At 37.6% G+C, this 19,804-nt stretch overlaps 1 protein-coding gene across 5 annotated transcripts in view; it reads left to right on the forward strand.

Annotated features, from left to right (window-relative positions):
- Window positions 1-19,804, forward strand: part of LOC6505383 (serine/threonine-protein kinase GA29083) — a 42,486-nt gene that overhangs the window by 2,958 nt on the left and 19,724 nt on the right. For all 5 annotated transcript variants that reach the window (XM_044716103.1, XM_014904047.2, XM_014904049.3 and 2 more), the window contains one exon: window positions 11,004-11,631. In XM_044716103.1, coding sequence (XP_044572038.1) covers window positions 11,005-11,631 — 627 coding nt within the window. In that variant the 5' untranslated portion in view covers window position 11,004. The remainder of the gene's footprint in view (window positions 1-11,003; window positions 11,632-19,804) is intronic.

Consider the following 19,804-nt stretch of genomic DNA (forward strand, 5'->3'; position numbering starts at 1 on the left):
TTCAGGGGGGTCGGTCTTCTTGTGGCCCTGGTGGCAAGTGTGCTTTCGTTGGAGTTTGATTGAGATCTCTCCAACTACAAGCTCGTGGTCACTGTCTATTGACATCTGGAGATGTCCATGTATATTTATGAACTTCCCTGTGGGGAAATACTGTTCCTCCAATGACCAACTGGAAGGTCTGGCATAAGTCGATCAGCCTGTCTCCATTGTCACTTCGCGTGCCGATACCATGCCGGCCCATGATTGATTCCAATCCGGTGTTGTTGGGGCCAACTTTCGCATTGAAGTCACCCATGAGAATCTTGATGTCGCCTCTTATGACCTTGTTGAGAGATGAGATGAGTGCGTTGTAGAAGTCGTCTTGATGTCATCGCTGGCGTCTTCTGTTGGGGCATAGCATTGCACGATGGTGATGTGCCTGGCGTTGCATCGGAATCTGGCGGTGATGATTCTGTCAGAGACGGGATTCCAGAAGATAAGTGTCTGCTTAAATTTCCTCGACTCCATTTCGTCCACCATCACTGCTTCCGCTGTGCAACACTAGATTGATTACTTTGTGATGTTGTTGTTGCTCCCTTCTCACTCCATCTCATCTCGCTGATGCCAGCAATTGCGATCTGCATTCGGTCCATCTCGTTCTCCAACTGCGCCAATCTGGATGGCTCCATCAGAGTCCTAACGTTCCATTGTCCAATTCGTGTCCGTTTCGAGATGCGAAGGGTCGTCATCGGTTTTGGAGTGCCATTTGGTTCGATTGTACTTGTATTTGTTCTTGTAATCATTGTTATTTTCGTTCGGCCCGCGTGATTGGCCGGACGCGACTTATCCCATGTAGTGGGGCTGCCACTCGTCGACATCTGGGAGTGCCGCTTTTGACTTTTTCATAAATATCATGCGAAATTATAATAATTCATAATTTTTTTATTTATCGGGGGTCGGGATCGAACCCACGACCTACCGCTGAACTAGCAAGAGGCCATTGTGAATTGCTTACAATTACACAGTATAAATATTACAAGCCGAAAGTGTAGGGTCATGCACTTGTCATGAGTGGGAATTGATCCCACAACCTCATGCTTAGCGAGCTAGCGTACTAACCGCTAGGCTACGAGGCCCCCGATGGCATTCAGGTGGTTGTAACACTAATAAAAGTATATTTTTTGGGTCCTAAAAAATTGAAAAGGAAACTTTTTGAATCCTATTCCACATTATATTCTTATATCTTACCCACACGTCCATAAGATTTCTTCTACGTCACGTTTTTTTTTTAGTATCGTAACGAACCAATTCTAATTTCTTTTAGTTTTCTTGCATTATTTTGATTATAAAAATAGTTAACATAGGAATATTTCAGTAAATTTTTAGAATTTATTGTCGATTAAGACTGACAAAAATAAGAAAAGGTTGGTCAACTTCAAAAAAAAACTTAAAAATAAAAAACATTTTCTCAACCTTTTGTTTATGGTAAATAACACAGTATATCTATTTCCATTTCGGCATGCTGGCATTTAATTAATTTATGTCTCCAAAGGAATCTCATACCACGTCTTCTCTAGCAATTGTCTCAAATCTTCTCTATTTCAAAATGTTTTTGTGCCAATCCGACGTTTAAGGGGTTACATGGGTATTTATTAAAAAAGGTGGCAGGATGGTTTCCGAGGCTGAAAAAAGAAGATTTTTGCGATTTGTTCATTTCTGGGTGAATATAATTATTCAATTTTTTTTGTACAATAAATGGCTATATTTGGAGAGTATCAAGGAATTTTTTTGTTAAGAAATAATTATTATATACTAATTATCCCGCAACGGGCAGTCGGCCGGAGTCGCTTCAAAAAATTGTTATCTTGCGGTGCGTAAAATCTGACCTCCCAGTGTTATCTTAAATAAAAAAATGGAATTGATTTTTTTTAAATATTAGTTTCTTGTGCGGATGAACGAAGTCATATTGAAAAATAAGCGATTTTGAATATTTGGCGCGGTTAAAAACTCGAAGGTACTATTTTTTATTCTTAAATATATGTCGGGAAATGTTGGTCGGTTTTCTCAGTCATTTTCTATTTTGCACACGCAGCGAGTCGCAATGATATTCTTCCTTATGACCTTTCACTTCCGATGGCAGTTCTCGATTGCCTTCCCATTCCACTTCCTTCCTTCCATCATTGCGCCACGCTCAGCAGGGCTTTACTCTCTTTCCCTACCGCGCTCTTATTCTAATAAGCTTCTCTCTCTTCATTTTCAATGCTCATTTATTTCCTTTTGGACCATACACTTAACTTATAATTAATCAGTAAATATTATTTGAATTAAATCTATCTTATCTCCGACACGGCCTTCCTGACTATAACACGTCCTCGTGTTGCTTTGCATATTACAAGATTTATCAGATTTATCATTGTCAATATTTTATATTACTTAGCTTATCCCTATGATTACAAAGCTTAAATATACTTCAAAACAAATTCAATTGCACTTCTTGTGCCTTCAAGCGTTAGTTTGACGGGATAACACTTCTCAAATTCTCTAGAGTACAAGCTCTCTTCCGTACAAACCCAACCACTTGGATATCCATCAGAGATTAGCTTAGCAGGATAACTTTCTTTGCTTTCACATATCTTAGAGTTCACGCTCTCTTCCGCTCAAGCTCAATCATCTGGTTACCAATTCACTTATCATCAAATCATAATTTTAGCAGGCTTCTCTCATACAAATCAGAGTACTACGCTCTCTTCTGCATAAAATTTCTCCCTCGCACCCCTCTTGGGTCACAGATCTCTTGCTTGCACGCACTACTTTTTGCCGTCGTCAAGCTCTTCTTCAAATTCCAAGGTCTCTCGATCTTTAGGCACACTACGCACACTATCATGCGGGTATTTATACACTCTTCTAGTTGTCAGTGATTTTAACAAATATCGGTCACCATCTAGCAATTGTACAATTTCGAATGGTCCCTTAAACTTTGGATCCAACTTCGTTTGGTGCCGCTCTTCGCTTTTCAGCAATACATGATCGCCAATTTTATGCCTTACTACCTGAGCATGCTTTTTATTTACTCTTGCCTTATCATACTGAGCATTCTTACTTATGCCTTCCTTAGCTTCCTTCCTAGCCTTATTCAGATCTACACGCTCTTCCTCATTTACAGTGAGCATTCCCAAGGGTCTCGCTTCTTTGCCAATCATCAGCTCTAATGGACTATGGTTAGTTACCCGGATCATGGTACAGTTTATTGCCAGTTGTACTTCGCCCAATGCTTCTTGCCATGTTCGCTCACTTGTCTCTACAGCCGTTAGCATGCCCTTTAGCACACTCATAACGCGCTCCACCTGGCCATTTGCCCTACTGGCACCCGTTGCTACTACATGAAGGTCAATTTTGTTATTGGAACAGAATTTTCGAAATTCGCTACTCGTGAAGCATCTAACTTGGTCCGCTATAATTCTGTTAGGAACACCAGAGATCGCAGACTTTACTGACTGTATGCAGTTCACCGTGTCCAAGTTCCACGTGTGGTACAGGTAAACAAATTTGGTGAAGGCATCAATTTGAACTATTACGTATTCCTTCTCGTCCTTTTTTCCGCTTAATTTCCCACTAATATCAATGTGCACCGTATGCCATGGTATCTCTACTTTGGGAATGGGATGTAACTCCGATTGTATTTTACCTGACACCGATTTTGACAATTTACATGTCACACAATTTTCTAAAAATCTTAAATCTTTCTGTAAATCTTATCTAGGGTTTTTTGCCACCCCAAGTGCATTACAGCTTCGTGAACATGATTAACCACCGACCACCTGAATGCCCTGGGTACGACTGGCAAGCATCGTGTCTTCTTTGTTTTTTACGAATATTCTTTGAATTTTACGATGCAGCAAACTATTCCTGATTTCATAAGAATTAGCTATTTCTTTCTGCATTTCATCACTATTTAACTCGGTCATGATTTGCGATATGTCTTGATCACGCTTCTGTTCGGATATAAGCCAGTTGTGGGTTATAGTTGCCAAGTCAACTCGTACCTCCACTACCTTACTCAAACTTTCCTGCTCTACTATGGTGACGGGATTCCTAGACAAGCAGTCAACGTGAGCCATTTGGCTCCCTTTTTTATATTCCACCTGGAATTCGTATGACTGCAGAAATGACCACCAACGATGAACTCGCGGCGTCAATGCCGCTTTCTTTTGACTTGCACTAACAGAATTACAGTCCGTATATAATGTGAACTTTCTGCCGCTTAAATAATGTCGAAAATTTCTAATCGCATTGTACACCGCCAATGTCTCGAGTTCCTACGAATGATATTTTGACTCGGATATTGTGGTGAATTTACTGTAATACTCAACTACACGGCGCTGACCATCTACCATGTGCAATAGCATAGCGCCATACCCATTGGCGCTAGCATCCGTATGCAGCTCTATGTATTGGTAAATTTGGATCGAATATGATCAAAACGGGATCACTAGTTAGCACCTTAATAATTTTTTTTCGAATTTCCTCATGCTTTTCGCTCCACTCAAATTCGTTTATTTTTGATGTTAGCAGACAAAGAGGCTTCATTACTTCTGAGAAATGTGGGACAAATTTCCTAAAGTAAGATGCTAAACCTATGAACTGTCTAGTTTGTGTGACTGATTCTGGTTTGGGAAGTTGGGTTAGTGCTTGTATTTTTCGAGGATTGGGTTTTAGCTCGCCATCTCTTATAAGAAAACCTAAGTACTCTATCTCCGTTTGCAGAAATTTGCATTTTTTAATGTTAAAGGAAAAGCCTGACTTGAATAATACGCTTAGAACTGTTTCCAATCTGTCAAATGCTTCCTCTATAGTACTGGTAACAATTAATACGTCATCGATATAGACTACTGCATATTTATTAACCAAATCCCCTAAAGCTCGAACTATGGCACGTTGATAGACTGACGAAGCGTTTTTGAGGCCAAAGGGCATAGCTAAAAATTCATATTGACCCTCTGGTGTCACGAATGCAGTTCGCTCAACCGAATCGGGGTGAATTGGCACCTGATAGAAGCCACTGGCCATGTCTAGGCTAGAGAAATATTTACCGCCTTGCAGGCGATCTATTTGGTCTGATATTAATGGCAAGGGGTATCTATCTGACACAGTATTTGCGTTGAGTTCTCGATAATCTATGCACAGTCTGTCACTGCCGTCCTTCTTTTTTACAAGTAACATTGGACTAGCGAAAGGGGAGCTACTTGGTCTAATTACGTTGGATTCTAGCATTTGCTGAATCTTTTCTCTTACTATTTCTTTCTCACTCTCGCTAAGACGATATGGTCGTCTCTGTACTGTTTTCTTTACGTCCACTAAACGGATTTCTAAAGAACCTGTCGTAACACGTCTATTTGGAATGCCATCAATGAGAAATTTGGAATATTTGGTATGTCGTTTAATTTTAACTTATCACTATTACTTAGCTCCAAATTAACATTACTTGTATGATCTATCTCGTTTACATTTTTATCATTATTTAAAGACAATACGGTTTGAGTTTTGTAGATATCGAATCTGTCTCTTTCTAAAGTTACTCCAAAACCAAGCTCAAAAATGTCTTGTCCAATTATCATATCATATTTGAGGCACTTATTATCTACTACATGAAATGACAATTCAAAATTAAATTCAGAAATTTGTATGGTGGACAGAATCTGCATATTGCTCTTGACAACATTGTCGCCTATGCCTCTCAAAACAACCATGTTATGGATTCTCTTTCCAGCCAGCTTGGCGCCAACAGTTTCTTTAACCAAAGAGCATTCTGATCCAGAATCAAAGAAAAATAGAAACTTCTCACCAAATTGAATTGCAGTCCCATTTGGCTGATGTAATGCGCACATGTCTACTCTCCTTTCGTTGCTGCTTCGGCTCGCTGTTGCTGTTCCTCTCGTACACACTGAAGCGATATGTCCAACGCCGCCGCACTTGAAGCAAGTAATTGTTGATCTCTCTCGTACCATCGTTGTCCTGTTGTTGCTTTCGCCCTGTCTAGTCTCGTTTCGTTCTTCTGTTCTCCTCTTGCGACACTCCATTGCCTTATGTCCAAGTTTTCCGCAATTATGGCATCTAATCGGCGTCTGCATTTTGAATCTCTTCCTCTCGGGTCCCTCTGATGCAGAAAATTCTAAATTTCTCCTGAACGTGTGCGCCTTGAGTTGTTGTTGCAGTTCAGCACGTGTTTTTATGTTTGTGGTGAACGCTACACGCTGCAGTCTGGGGTCGATTTGGGATGCATGATCCAAGACTAGGGATATAGCGATCTCCTCATGGGTCATTGATTTCCACTTGGTCAATAACGATGTAATTAGTCGGCTTGAATACACCGAGAGGCATTCATTTGCATTAGGACGTCCCTTGAGCATGTTGAGCAACACTGCTGCCGGCGTCTCGTTGCCTTCGTAACGTTCCATGAACAAATCTCTGAATTGCGACCAGCTCATTCCGGGAAAACAAATTTGCGAAAGCCACTGCGATGCACTACCGAGTAGCGATTTGCTGAGCGTCATCACCAAGGATCCACCTTCTTGTGGATGTTCACTTAAAATCATATCCGCCGTTTTGCACCATGCTGCCGCGTCGGCTTCTGCAGCTTCGGGGTTGAATATCGGTAACATCGCGGATGCGGCGCGCGTGTTGCGGCGTTGCTTTTAATAGTTCGGTTATCACTTTATTTTGCGATTCTAATAGTCTGCGCCACCTATCTTCCGAGTTATCTTGTAGGGGCGGTGATCCCACTTCTGATGTCGGGAAATGTTGGTCGTTTTTCTCAGTCATTTTCTATTTTGCACACGCAGCGAGTCGCAATGATATTCTTCCTTATGACCTTTCACTTCCGATGGCAGTTCTCGATTGCCTTCCCATTCCACTTCCTTCCTTCCATCATTGCGCCACGCTCAGCAGGGCTTTACTCTCTTTCCCTACCGCGCTCTTATTCTAATAAGCTTCTCTCTCTTCATTTTCAATGCTCATTTATTTCCTTTTGGACCATACACTTAACTTATAATTAATCAGTAAATATTATTTGAATTAAATCTATCTTATCTCCGACATATACAAAAGTATGCAACAGAAATTTTTTTTTTTTACTTTGAAAGATAGTTTAAAGTTTGGGTGGATGTGTACCGGGTATCATATAGTCGCGTAAATGGAATAAGGTTCTCTTTTGTTAATATTGTTATTACATTTAGCTTTGAAAATTTGATTTTTGTGGAGAGGATAACTCGAGAAAATTTCGGAAAAATCGTTGTTTTTATGTGTTCACAAAGTTTTGAAATGATCCGTTCAAAATTCATTGAGATACACATGTTTAAAGGTAGGGGCGTCCGGTTACTATTACATAGTGAGTTAAAACTTTAAACACGTTTTTCTCAAAACTACGTTTTTGAAGTCGGTGACCACTCTTACTCGAAGACTAGTGACCCTATTGTCTTGAAATTTAGCATGTTTTTTTTAACACATAATAATCTAGTACTTAATCGAAGGATTGATTTTTTTATGCAAAACTTTTTTTTTTACAGCTGAAAAAATACAGCTTTTTTTTTTAACGAAAAACGATTGTTCAACTTCGATAGGTCAACATTTTGTTAGCATAGCTTTAAAACTGCTCAATATTTTCTACTTTTTTGTTTTTCAAATTTAAGTTCAAATGATGTACTTTCACATAATAAAGCGATATTTAAAAAAAATTCAATAGTTTACGAGAAAAAAATTCGGGAAAAATGTCTATTTTTTGGCGCTCCAACTGCGCATGCCTCCTTAAATAAAAAAAAACGCAAAAATGTGCTACATTCAATATTCATTATTTTGCCTTTTCCTTCGTCCATTCACGGATTTAACAGCTATTAACTAAATTCTGATGATCAAACTCCGAGATTTGCTGTCACCTTTTTCGCGAGGGCTTGACGTAATGGACATTACAATGAGTTTTTGCATTTTCTTATTAAAACTTTCAAAAAATCAATAATTAAATTAGTATCACTGTAGATATGTGATAATGTTGTATAAATTACAGCAATAAAATGTTTTAACTTAAAATTATTTATTTTTTCTATTAACAATCCTGTCCTGTGAAACCCATATAACCCCTTAAACGGGATTTTTTTTTCATGTTCTACTAGAAAGCAGAAAAGTAGAATAAAAATGTTTCCATTTGTCTCCTCTCATTTGATTTCTAGATAAAAACAAGAAAGGAAAGCTAACTTCGGGCGGAGCCGAAGTTGATATACCCTTGCAGTTCAGTCGCAGTCCGCTAGGTGGCGCCACGCATCTTATATTATTAGATATGTAGCGGATCGTATATAGTCGGCCGATTCTTATGAAATTTGGCATATTGAATTATTTTTCCCAACATAGAATCTGTACCAAATCCCATCTTTCTAACTTAAAAAACACCAAAGTTATGCCAATTTCGATCGTTCTATGACAGCTATAGGATATAGTCGGCCGATCCTTATGAAATTTTGTATACAAGATATTTTGGTCAAATATAACATGTGTGGAAAGTCCCAACCCTTTAACTTAAAAAACACCAAAGTTATGGCATTTCCGATCAATCAGTTATATGGCAGCTATAGGATATAGTCGACCGATCCCGGCCGTTCCGACTTATATACTACCTGCAAAGGAAAGAAGGGTGTGTGCAAAGTTTCAACTCGATAGCTCCAAAACTGAGAGACTAGTTTGCGTAGAAACCGACAGACAGACAGACGGACAGACGGACAGACGGACAGACGGACAGACGGACATGCTCATATCAACTCAGGAGGTGATCCTGATCAAGAATATATATACTTTATAGGGTCGGAGATGTCTCCTTCACTGCGTTGCACACTTTTGACCAAAATTATAATACCCTCTGCAAGGGTATAATAAAAAGAACGATATTTTTTAAATACACGGCTTTGATACGTGAATTTAACGTTTCAAAGCTGGGGTGCCCACAATTTTTTCCGTATGGCTGAGAAATGAAGTTATGGATTAAATTACATATCTCATGCGTTTTTCTTCAAATATTTGTTCAATAAATTATTCCAATTAGTCAGTGAAATAAAATAGTCTTTAGACACTAAGAACTAAAAGTTTAGTTAGTGTAGAGCTTAACACCCCTGTTTGAAAATATAGATCAGGAGTGCCAAAGCTCCGCCGAATAGTTAACTTCATTACTTATGCGATAGATCCCAAATTTTCGTTAGTTGCTACACTGAACAAAATTATAGTAACATTCCTTTTTTAATTTTCTGCAGGAATAAATTCAACGAACCATTCTGCCAGCAACGAGCACAAGTTTTTTTCTTGCAGTGAAACTGCACTCATTCTTTACTGTAGAGTATACGCCATATCTTAAGATGAATCTTTACGAAACCAATCTGAGCGAACCATAAAGTTTACCAGTTCATTTAAGTCGTCAGTGTGCGAGCTCTCATACAAGTAGTGCGTTTATTTCTGCAAATGATTGGATCTAGATTTATTTGTGACCTTTTGGGCTTTTTGTATTTAAGCCAATTTGTTTTATTTGTTGTTAGGAACTGTGCTTTTACATAGCTAAGGGCGCCAGAGAGGTACAGAAAAATAATAAGAGTGGTCTAATTAAGAATTATATAAACCTTCTTTATTTATGAGATTTGCATTTTTTTCGTTACAATAAGTCACTTAAATCTGGCAGTTTTTTCGCTTCAGTTGGCCTTTATAAAGTGCATAAATTTGTTTTCAATGACATTAAATAGCGGAGGGCAGTAGGCAGCGATTGTGTTTTATACATTTTACTCTTGCACCCTTGCAGAGGGTATTATAATTTTGGTCAAAAGTGTGCAACGCAGTGAAGGCATATATGGAATACAAGAAAGGAAAGCTAACTTCGGGCGAAGCCGAAGTTTATATACTACCACCGCTAGGTGACGCCACGCATCTTATATTATTAGATATATAGTCGGCCGATCTTTATGAAATTTGGCATATTGAATTATTTTTCCCAAAGAGGAATCTGTACCAAGTCCCATCTTTCTAACTTAAAAAACACCAGTTATGGCATTTCCGTTGAATCAGTTATATTGCAGCTTTAGGATATAGTCGACCCATCCCGGCTGTTCCGACTTATGTACTACCTGCAAGGAAAAGAAGGATGTGTGCAAAGTTTCAACTCGGTAGCTTCAAAACTGAAAGACTAGCTTGCGTAGACGGACATGCTTATATCGACTCAGGAGGTGATCCTGCTCAAGAATATATATACTTTATAGTGTCGGAGATGTCTCCTTCACTGCGTTGCACACTTTTGACCAAAATTATAATACCCTCTGCAAGGGTATAATAATATAGTAGAAGTATATATATTCTTGATCAAGATTACCTTCTGAATCGATATGAAAATGTTTGACTGTCGGTCTGAATAGCTGTCTGCTACTCTGATCCTGTTGCTGTCCTGGTGCTGATCCTGTACCACTTTGTCACCGAAGAACGTAAGCGAATGGTATTTTCCAAAATATATTGTCGTTCCTGCGTTTGGTTGTCTGGGTGAACTGAATGGAAGGACTAGAGGATGCCGGCAGCTAGTGTAGTGTTAAAATTCACTAATTCGATGGCGATTATTTTTAATGCAGAATTTCAAACGTCTTTTTATGTCTTTTATACCGGGAATCCGCTAAAGTTTAGAGTATGCGTTTTCTAATGCTGAACCCAAATAAAAAGTTCTTGTTTTTTATGGGGTCATAAAAGATGTTCTTTTAAAATGTAGCATTAATCTAATCCAATTGAAAATTGTTATATAATATAGTAAAAATCAACAGTCGGTAATAGACAGTGTAGAGAGGTATCAAAAACACATTAAAAAAAAAACTCTTAGCATAAACTAATGAAACAAAGTAAAAAAAAATAAAATATATTAATATTCTTCATAACTAAAATTTTTTCAATATATCCGAAAACCTTGTAAATTTATACCATTTAATTTAAATCGCATGTTTTCCAATTGTTAACCTTTCTTTCAGAATGGAAGTACATACAGTGGAAATGAATAACCTGCGTTGCAGTGCGGCTGTACTCTCCCCTATTCAATCAGCCCCGGTACCTACCAAAGCTACGCCTAATAAAACCGTGATAAAAAATTCATCAATTGATACCGATTTTCTTGAGAAGTTAAACCATCAAAATGACAATAGAAACTGCGACAGTCCCAGCAGTTCCAATTCTGAATTGGAAAAAGAATGTAATGTTATCAAAAACTTAAATTTTTCATTAACTGGCAGTGAAAGTTTGGAAAAATCATGTGGATCTCTAAGCGGCGCTTCTTCAATAACCTCAGCATTTCAGGGCAGTAATACGGTTGAACCTGGAAAAATCAATGGGCCAGTCAGTGGGGATTCTTCTGGAGGAGTAGTATCAGCATCCGTTCATATAAAAAAGCGAATTTCGAGCAGTCGCACACCCACTCGAAAAGCGCATCGTATAAAGTTTTACCGAAATGGAGATAGATTTTATCCAGGTATAACCATTCCAGTCTCAAATGACCGCTATCGATCTTTTGAGAGCCTCTACGAAGACCTGACTCGCCTGCTTGAAGAAAACGTTAAGATACCAGGGGCCGTACGCACCATTTACAGTATGTGTGGAAAAAAAGTAAGTATATATATGTAATATATAGTATAAAGTATAAAAGTATACATATGTAAGTATGTATATGTGTATATGTAACACTGATAAGAGACAAAAAAGGAGCCTATTACAGCAGTACGATTTCTCTCTTTTTTCACCCTTGTTTGGACTTGTGCCAGCATCAAATCTTGAAATTATCACTAGTTACTTCTCTCAGTGTATATAGCCGCAGCGGTCCATCAGCAGTTCCTTTCTTTGATTCTCCAAGATTCGCAGCTTCTGCGCAAGCTCTTAGTTTATGCACCATGCACGATATTTTATGTAATGGAGTCTGGAGACGTAGCTAGTTCCTCGGTTCCAGCAAGCAGGGAAAGGCTTTTGCTGCGAAGAGCAGAGGTGACCTACCAGGAGATGGAAGCCCTGCATCATAAAGTCAAGACTTCGGTGCAGAAGGACGAGCTCACTATCATGGTACTGGCGCCATTGGAAATTTTGTTGCGTCATAAATTCGCGACGCTCCAGAATGAGTTAGAGCTATTAAGTTCAAGTGAAGTTGGGAGTGAATTATTCTGGAAGTTCTCCCAGAACTTCTGTCGCTGATGTGCGTGTTTACATCCAGGTGGGAATGGCCAAGCACTAACTGCACACTCCTCTCGTCTCGACGTCACCAATGGTCCAAGTGCTCCGTTAATGAAATTAAAAAATTGTGCAATCAGGATTCCTCGCTGAACCACGACATCCAATCGAGTCTGGTTAACCAGGAAATGGCCAATTGCATCTTATCAATGCCCCCGCCATCCACCGCACGTCGCGTCTCGCAGTTGTCTGCGATGAATTTTCTGAAGCTGCTGTTCCTGATCCCTCATCTGGCCCGGGATTTTGTTTATTGTCACCGCTGCCGATTAGGTCAGCGCCCAGGTCTGACTCCATTCTCGACTTAAACCTGCACCCTACCAATGCGGGGAGGTCGTCTGCTTCATTGCTGTTGCCGTCTGCAAATGCCAAGGTGGCTGCTTTTTCAGCCGTTAAGGCTCCCGATCTTAAGCGCTCTCTGGATCGGGATGGACACGAAACCTGCAACCGAGAGTTATAGACCTTGCAATCATCAGCAATATTATGTGATGAAGCTGTCCCATGCCCCTAAGGATTTTGTTGAATTTTCTACGGGAGGAGGATGTTGGGACTTGTGCCAGCATTAAATCTTGTAATTATCACTAGTTAGTTCTGTATCTAGGTGCAGCGGTCCACTAATTGCCCGTTATCAGCAGTATCATACTCTTTGATTCTCCCAGATTCGCATGCGCTTTGTTGTTCTTTGTAGCGCATGCACTTTGAGAGCTTTGGTAGAGATTCTGCGCAAGCTCTTAGTTTATGCACTTGTATATTCGGCATTGTTTTCGATCGGCCGCTGCATATGCTGCGGTGTTAAATTGACCGATAATAAATATTGGAATAGAAATTGAACCTCGTCTATTTAATTCGGCCATTATCAAAACGCTGATAGCGTAACAACCTTTATGTTAAAAGTTGAGTTTTATACAAATAAAATAGGCCCACAGAAACACTCATAATTTCACTTGCTTCATAACCTTTATGCTCCCCTGAACCAAAGTCCAGAACAAACATAGGTTTTATCACCCACAGTTTCAATGGTACACTTAAGAGAAAAAAGTGATCAAATTTTACCATATATTGAATGATGTACGTTGACCACCATTTTTTTTAATAAGTCAACAATCTATCTATCAACAACAATCTTATATCAAAGATTTAGGAGAGCTATAAGATTTATTTTCTGATTCCCATTTAGGCTTGTATTTTTCAACTCTTGGATCTTAGAGACTATATAAGATAAAGCTGGCAAAATTTCGACACGTCCTCTCTCGCCGCCAAAAATAAAAATCTTGATATATCGCCAGCAACATTAAAAAAGGCAGGATGGTTTCCGAGGCTGAAAACAGAAGATTTTTGCGATTTTTTCATTTGTGGGTGAATATGATTATTCAATTTTTTTTGTACAATAAATGGCTATATTTGGAGAGTATCTAGGAATTTTTTTGTTAAGAAATAATTATTATATACTAATTATCCCGTAACGGGCAGTCGTCCGGAGTCGCTTCACAAAAATTGTTATCTTGCGGTGCGTAAAATCTGCATCCCAGTGTTATCTTAAATAAAAAAATGGAATTGATTTTTTTTAAATATTAGTTTCTTGTGCGGATGAACGAAGTCATATTGAAAAATATGCGATTTTGAATTTTTGGCGCGGTTGAAAACTCGAAGGTACTAAATTAAATCTTGTAATTATCACTAGTTAGTTCTGTATCTAGGTGCAGCGGTCCACTAATTGCCCGTTATCAGCAGTATCATACTCTTTGATTCTCCCAGATTCGCATGCGCTTTGTTGTTCTTTGTAGCGCATGCACTTTGAGAGCTTTGGTAGAGATTCTGCGCAAGCTCTTAGTTTATGCACTTGTATATTCGGCATTGTTTTCGATCGGCCGCTGCATATGCTGCGGTGTTAAATTGACCGATAATAAATATTGGAATAGAAATTGAACCTCGTCTATTTAATTCGGCCATTATCAAAACGCTGATAGCGTAACAACCTTTATGTTAAAAGTTGAGTTTTATACAAATAAAATAGGCCCACAGAAACACTCATAATTTCACTTGCTTCATAACCTTTATGCTCCCCTGAACCAAAGTCCAGAACAAACATAGGTTTTATCACCCACAGTTTCAACGGTACACTTAAGAGAAAAAAGTGATCAAATTTTACCATATATTGAATGATGTACGTTGACCACCATTTTTTTTAATAAGTCAACAATCTATCTATCAACAACAATCTTATATCAAAGATTTAGGAGAGCTATAAGATTTATTTTCTGATTCCCATTTAGGCTTGTATTTTTCAACTCTTGGATCTTAGAGACTATATAAGATAAAGCTGGCAAAATTTCGACACGTCCTCTCTCGCCGCCAAAAATAAAAATCTTGATATATCGCCAGCAACATTAAAAAAGGCAGGATTGTTTCCGAGGCTGAAAACAGAAGATTTTTGCGATTTTTTCATTTGTGGGTGAATATAATTATTCAATTTTTTTTGTACAATAAATGGCTATATTTGGAGAGTATCTAGGAATTTTTTTGTTAAGAAATAATTATTATATACTAATTATCCCGTAACGGGCAGTCGTCCGGAGTCGCTTCACAAAAATTGTTATCTTGCGGTGCGTAAAATCTGACCTCCCAGTGTTATCTTAAATAAAAAAATGGAATTGATTTTTTTTAAATATTAGTTTCTTGTGCGGATGAACGAAGTCATATTGAAAAATATGCGATTTTGAATTTTTGGCGCGGTTGAAAACTCGAAGGTACTATTTTATATTCTTAAATATACAAAAGTATGCAACAAAAATTTTTTTTTTTTTACTTTGAAAGATAATTTAAAGTTTGGGTGGATGTGTACCGGGTATCTTATAGTCGGGTAACTGGAATAAGGTTCTCTTTTGTTAATATTGTTATTACATTTAGTTTTGAAAATTTGATTCTTGTGTAGAGGATTTTTCTCGAGAGGATAACTCGAGAAAATTTCGGAAAAATCGTTGTGTTTTGTTAAGTTTTTTATTGTTTGTAAAAATGCGCACTTGTAACTTTCAAAAAATGGAATTTTTTTTTTTGCATTTTCTTAAAGTGTATATATTTAGAAATGTGTTTACAAAATTTTGAAATGATCCGGTCAAAATTCATTGAGATACACATGTTTAAGGGGGCATGCGCAGTTGGAGGGCCAAAAAAAAGGCATTTTTTCGGAATTTTTTTCTCGTAAACTATGGAATTTTTTTGAAATATCGTTTTATAATGTGAAAGTACATTATTTTAACTTAAATTTGAAAAAAAAAAAATTAAAAAATATTTAGGGGTTTCAAAGTTATGCACCGTCGAAGTGAGGTCCGTCCGAAAAAGACGAGTTGCGGTGACCAACACTGTGAAAATCTGGATCGTTTGAAATCAAAAAATGAAACGGATTTACATTTATCAAAAGTTTATCTAGTACTTAATCGAAGGATATTAAAAAAAAAAAATATTTGAAAAAATGGCGACCTATCAAAGTTGAAAAATCGTTTTTCGTTAAAAAAAAGCGGTAGTTTTTCAGCTGTAAAAAAAAAAGTTTTGCATAAAAAAATTATTCCTTCGATTAAGTACTAGATTATTATGTAATAAAAGAGCATGCTAAATTTCAAGACAATCGGGTCACTAGTTTTCGAGTAAGAGTGGTCACCGACTTCAAAAACGTAGTTTTGAGAAAAACGTGTTTAAAGTTTCAACTCACCATTACGCTTACCGGACGCCCCTCCCTTTCAACATGTGTAACTCACTGAATTTTCACAGGATCATTTCAAAATTTTGTGGACACATTTCTAAATGTATATACTTAAAGAAAATGCAAAAAAAAAAAATTCGATTTTTTGAAAATTACAAGTGCGCATGCCCCCTTAAAGGTAGGGGCGTCCAGTTTATGTAATAGTGAGTTAAAACTTTAAACCCGTTTTTCTCAAAACTACGTTTTTGAAGTCGGTGACCACTCTTACTCGAAGACTAGTGACCCTATTGTCTTGAAATTTAGCATGTTTTTTTAATACATAATAATCTAGTACTTAATCGAAGGATTGATTATTTTATGCAAAACTTTTTTTTTACAGCTGAAAAACTACAGCTTTTTTTTAACGAAAAACGATTGTTAAACTTTGATAGGTCGCCATTTTGTCGAATATATATTTTTTTTAATATCCATCGATTAAGTACTAGATAAACGTTCAATAAATATAAATCCGTTTCATTTTTTGATTTCAAACGATCCAGATTTCCACAGTCTTGGTGTTTCAGACGAACCTCACTTCGACGGTGCATAACTTTGAAACTGCTCAATTTTTTCTACTTTTTTTTTCAAATTTAAGTTAAAATGATGTACTTTCACATAAAAAAGCGATATTTCAAAAAAAAATTCAATAGTTTACGAGAAAAAAATTCGGGAAAAATGTCTATTTTTTGGCGCTCCAACTGTGCATGCCCTCTTAATGTACCTCGAAAATTTCATCAAGATCGGTTGAGTAGTTTTCGAGAAATTTGGTCTGCCAAAAACATAGTTACGAGTGCAGTTTATTAAAACTTAATCTGCCGAAGTATTAATTGAAGCGACTTATATTAATAGGTACACTTTCGTACTGATACTTTAATATTATACAAATTTTAAATTAATTTTTATTTAAATTTCAGGACACCTAGCCATATTTTTCGTTCATTGTAAAATGGAAACTTTCTGAGTTTCTTATTTACGCCCCAACAAAAATTTTCGATGGCTTTCAGGTGGTTGTAACACTAATGAAAGTATATTTTTTGGGTCCTAAAAAATTGAAAAGGAAACTTTTTGAATCCTATTCCACATTATATTCTTATATCTTACACACACGCCCATAAGATTTCTTCTACGTCACGTTTTTTTTTTTAGAATCGTAACGAACCAATTCTAATTTCTTTTAGTTTTCTTGCATTATTTTGATTATAAAAATAGTTAACATAGGAATATTTCAGTAAATTTTTAGAATTTATTGTCGATTAAGCCTGACAAACATAAGAAAGGGTTGATCAACTTAAAAAAAAAAACTTAAAAATAAAAAAACTTTTTCTCAACCTTTTGTTTATGGCATTTCGGCATGCTGGCATTTAATAAATTTATGTCTCCAAAGGAATCTCATACCACGTCTTCTCTAACAATTGTCACAAATCTTCTCTATTTCAAAATGTTTTTGTGCCAATCCGACGTTTAAGGGGTTACATGGGTTTCACAGTTCTAAAAATTTCAATTTTCAAGTTTATTCGACTAATAGTTTCGGAGATACAGCCTTGGAAACCCTTAAACGCGTTTTTATCAAAACTATTTTTTCAAAGTCGGTTGTCAAGGTTTCTCACAACCTACTCAACCGATCTTAATCAAAATTTTACACAGGATTTTGAGATATCATTTACAAGGTATTAACCGGTGGATTTATTTTTAATTACAACTATTTATAAAAAAAAATGTCGCAAAAACATTATTGAAAAACGGCCGGTTTTTTTCCCAGGAAACCCATGAAACCCCTTAAACTCTCCGCATAGGTTTTCTATTTTGTTTAAGTTTGGAGATTGACTTGGCCACTTCATAATGTCAACCATTTTTTCGGTAAACCAGGTCTTGGCCAGCTATGATGTATGTTTTGGGTTGATGTCGTGTTGAAAGACGCTTCTCAAGGGCATGTCTTTCTTAGCATATGGCAGCATTATGTCAGACAATATATTTGTATACCCAAATCGGGTCATAGTCGGTGGCGGCGCGAGCCTCGTTGGCGCTTGGGGCGAAAGACGCTTTTGCCGCCCTTTTTTGCATTGATGAAATTTTTTTGTTTTTTTATACCCTTGCAGAGGGTATTATAATTTTGGTCAAAAGTGTGCAACGCAGTGAAGGAGACATCTCCGACCCTATAAAGTATATATATTCTTGATCAGGATCACCTCCTGAGTCGATATGAGCATGTCCGTCTGTCCGTCTGTCTGTTTCTACGCAAACTAGTCTCTCAGTTTTAAAGCTATCGAGTTGAAACTTTGCACACACCCTTCTTTCCTTTGCAGGCAGTATATAAGTCGGAACGGCCGGGATCGGTCGACTATATCCTATAGCTGCCATATAACTGATTGATCGGAAATGCCATAACTTTGGTGTTTTTTAAGTTAGAGGGTTGGGAGTTTCTACACATGTTATATTTGACCAAAATATCTTATGTACAAAATTTCGTAAGGATCGGCCGACTATATCCTATAGCTGTCATAGAACGATCGAAATTGGCATAACTTTGGTGTTTTTTAAGTTAGATAGATGGGATTTGGTACAGATTCAATTTTGGGAAAAAAATCTGATTTGTCGAATTTCATAAGGATCGGCCAACTATATCCTATAGCTGTCATATAACTGATTGATCGGAAATGCTATAACTTCGTTGTTTTTCAAGTTAAAAGCATGGGAGTTTCAATGGATTCCTCTTTTGGCAAAATAATTCGATATGCCAAATTTCATAAGGATCGGCCGACTATATACGATCTTTTATATATCTAATAATATAAGATGCGTGGCGCCACCTAGCGGACTGCGACTCAACTGCAAGGGTATATCAACTTCAGCTCCGCCCGAAGTTAGCTTTCCTTTCTTGTTTTTTGCAAAAATTTTTCGGCTTCCTCGTTGGCGCTCGGGGCCAAAGACGCTTTTGCCGCCCTTTTTTGCATTGATAACATTTTTTTGTTTTTTTTTTTTTGCTAAAATTTTTCGGCTTTTTGCACCAACTTTGCCGCCCCTTAGTCTTGGCGCTCGGGGCGACTGCCCCTTTCGCCCCCCCCCTCGCGCCGCCACTGGTCATAGTATCGGTAATCCGATGAATGGGGCCAACTCCATGCCAAGAAAAACAGCCCCAATCCATAATGTTTCCGCCTCCGTGTTTAACGGTTTTTTCGTGTACCGGGCGTCGAATTCCTTGCCTTTGGGTCGTTGAACTCTTTCGTCGTATTTTTTCAGGAGTCGTTACCAAAAAGATTTATTTCGTCGCTCCATAGGACATAATTCCACTTTTTGGAACCCTCTGGCCCAGAACATGCAAAATGATTTTGGGCAAACTGTTTCCTCATCTTTAAATTATTCCTTCGACGGAGAGGAACTTTTCTGGCTGTGTCTTTGTAAGCTTGCATTAGTAAGTCTACGACGAACTGATCTAAGATATTTTATTGTCAATATTAGCAGCAATGGACTTGGAAGACATGAAGGCATCTTTTTGTGCAAGACTTAGGATTTAGTTATCCGTCGTTTGAGAGGATTTCTTCTTCCTTCTTTTTCTACCTCGAGTTTTGGTTTGAACCATGAATTTTAGAGCATTCTGGACAAAACATACTAACCGTTCAGGGCTTATAGCGATTTCCCGAAGACTTTTTCCTTCCGTTTGCAAATTCATCAAGCAATTTTTCTTTCTTCTGTATTACAATGCTTTTTCCCGTCTATAGATTTTTTTCCTAGAATATACTTAATTAAGCAAGAAAATAATAAAAACCAACATACCTTGACCCAATTTATCAAATACACAGGTTTACTTATTATTTTGGGCAGACCAAAATC

This window comes from Drosophila ananassae, chromosome 3R (assembly GCF_017639315.1).
Source record: "Drosophila ananassae strain 14024-0371.13 chromosome 3R, ASM1763931v2, whole genome shotgun sequence".
NCBI classification, from domain to species: domain Eukaryota; kingdom Metazoa; phylum Arthropoda; class Insecta; order Diptera; family Drosophilidae; genus Drosophila; species Drosophila ananassae.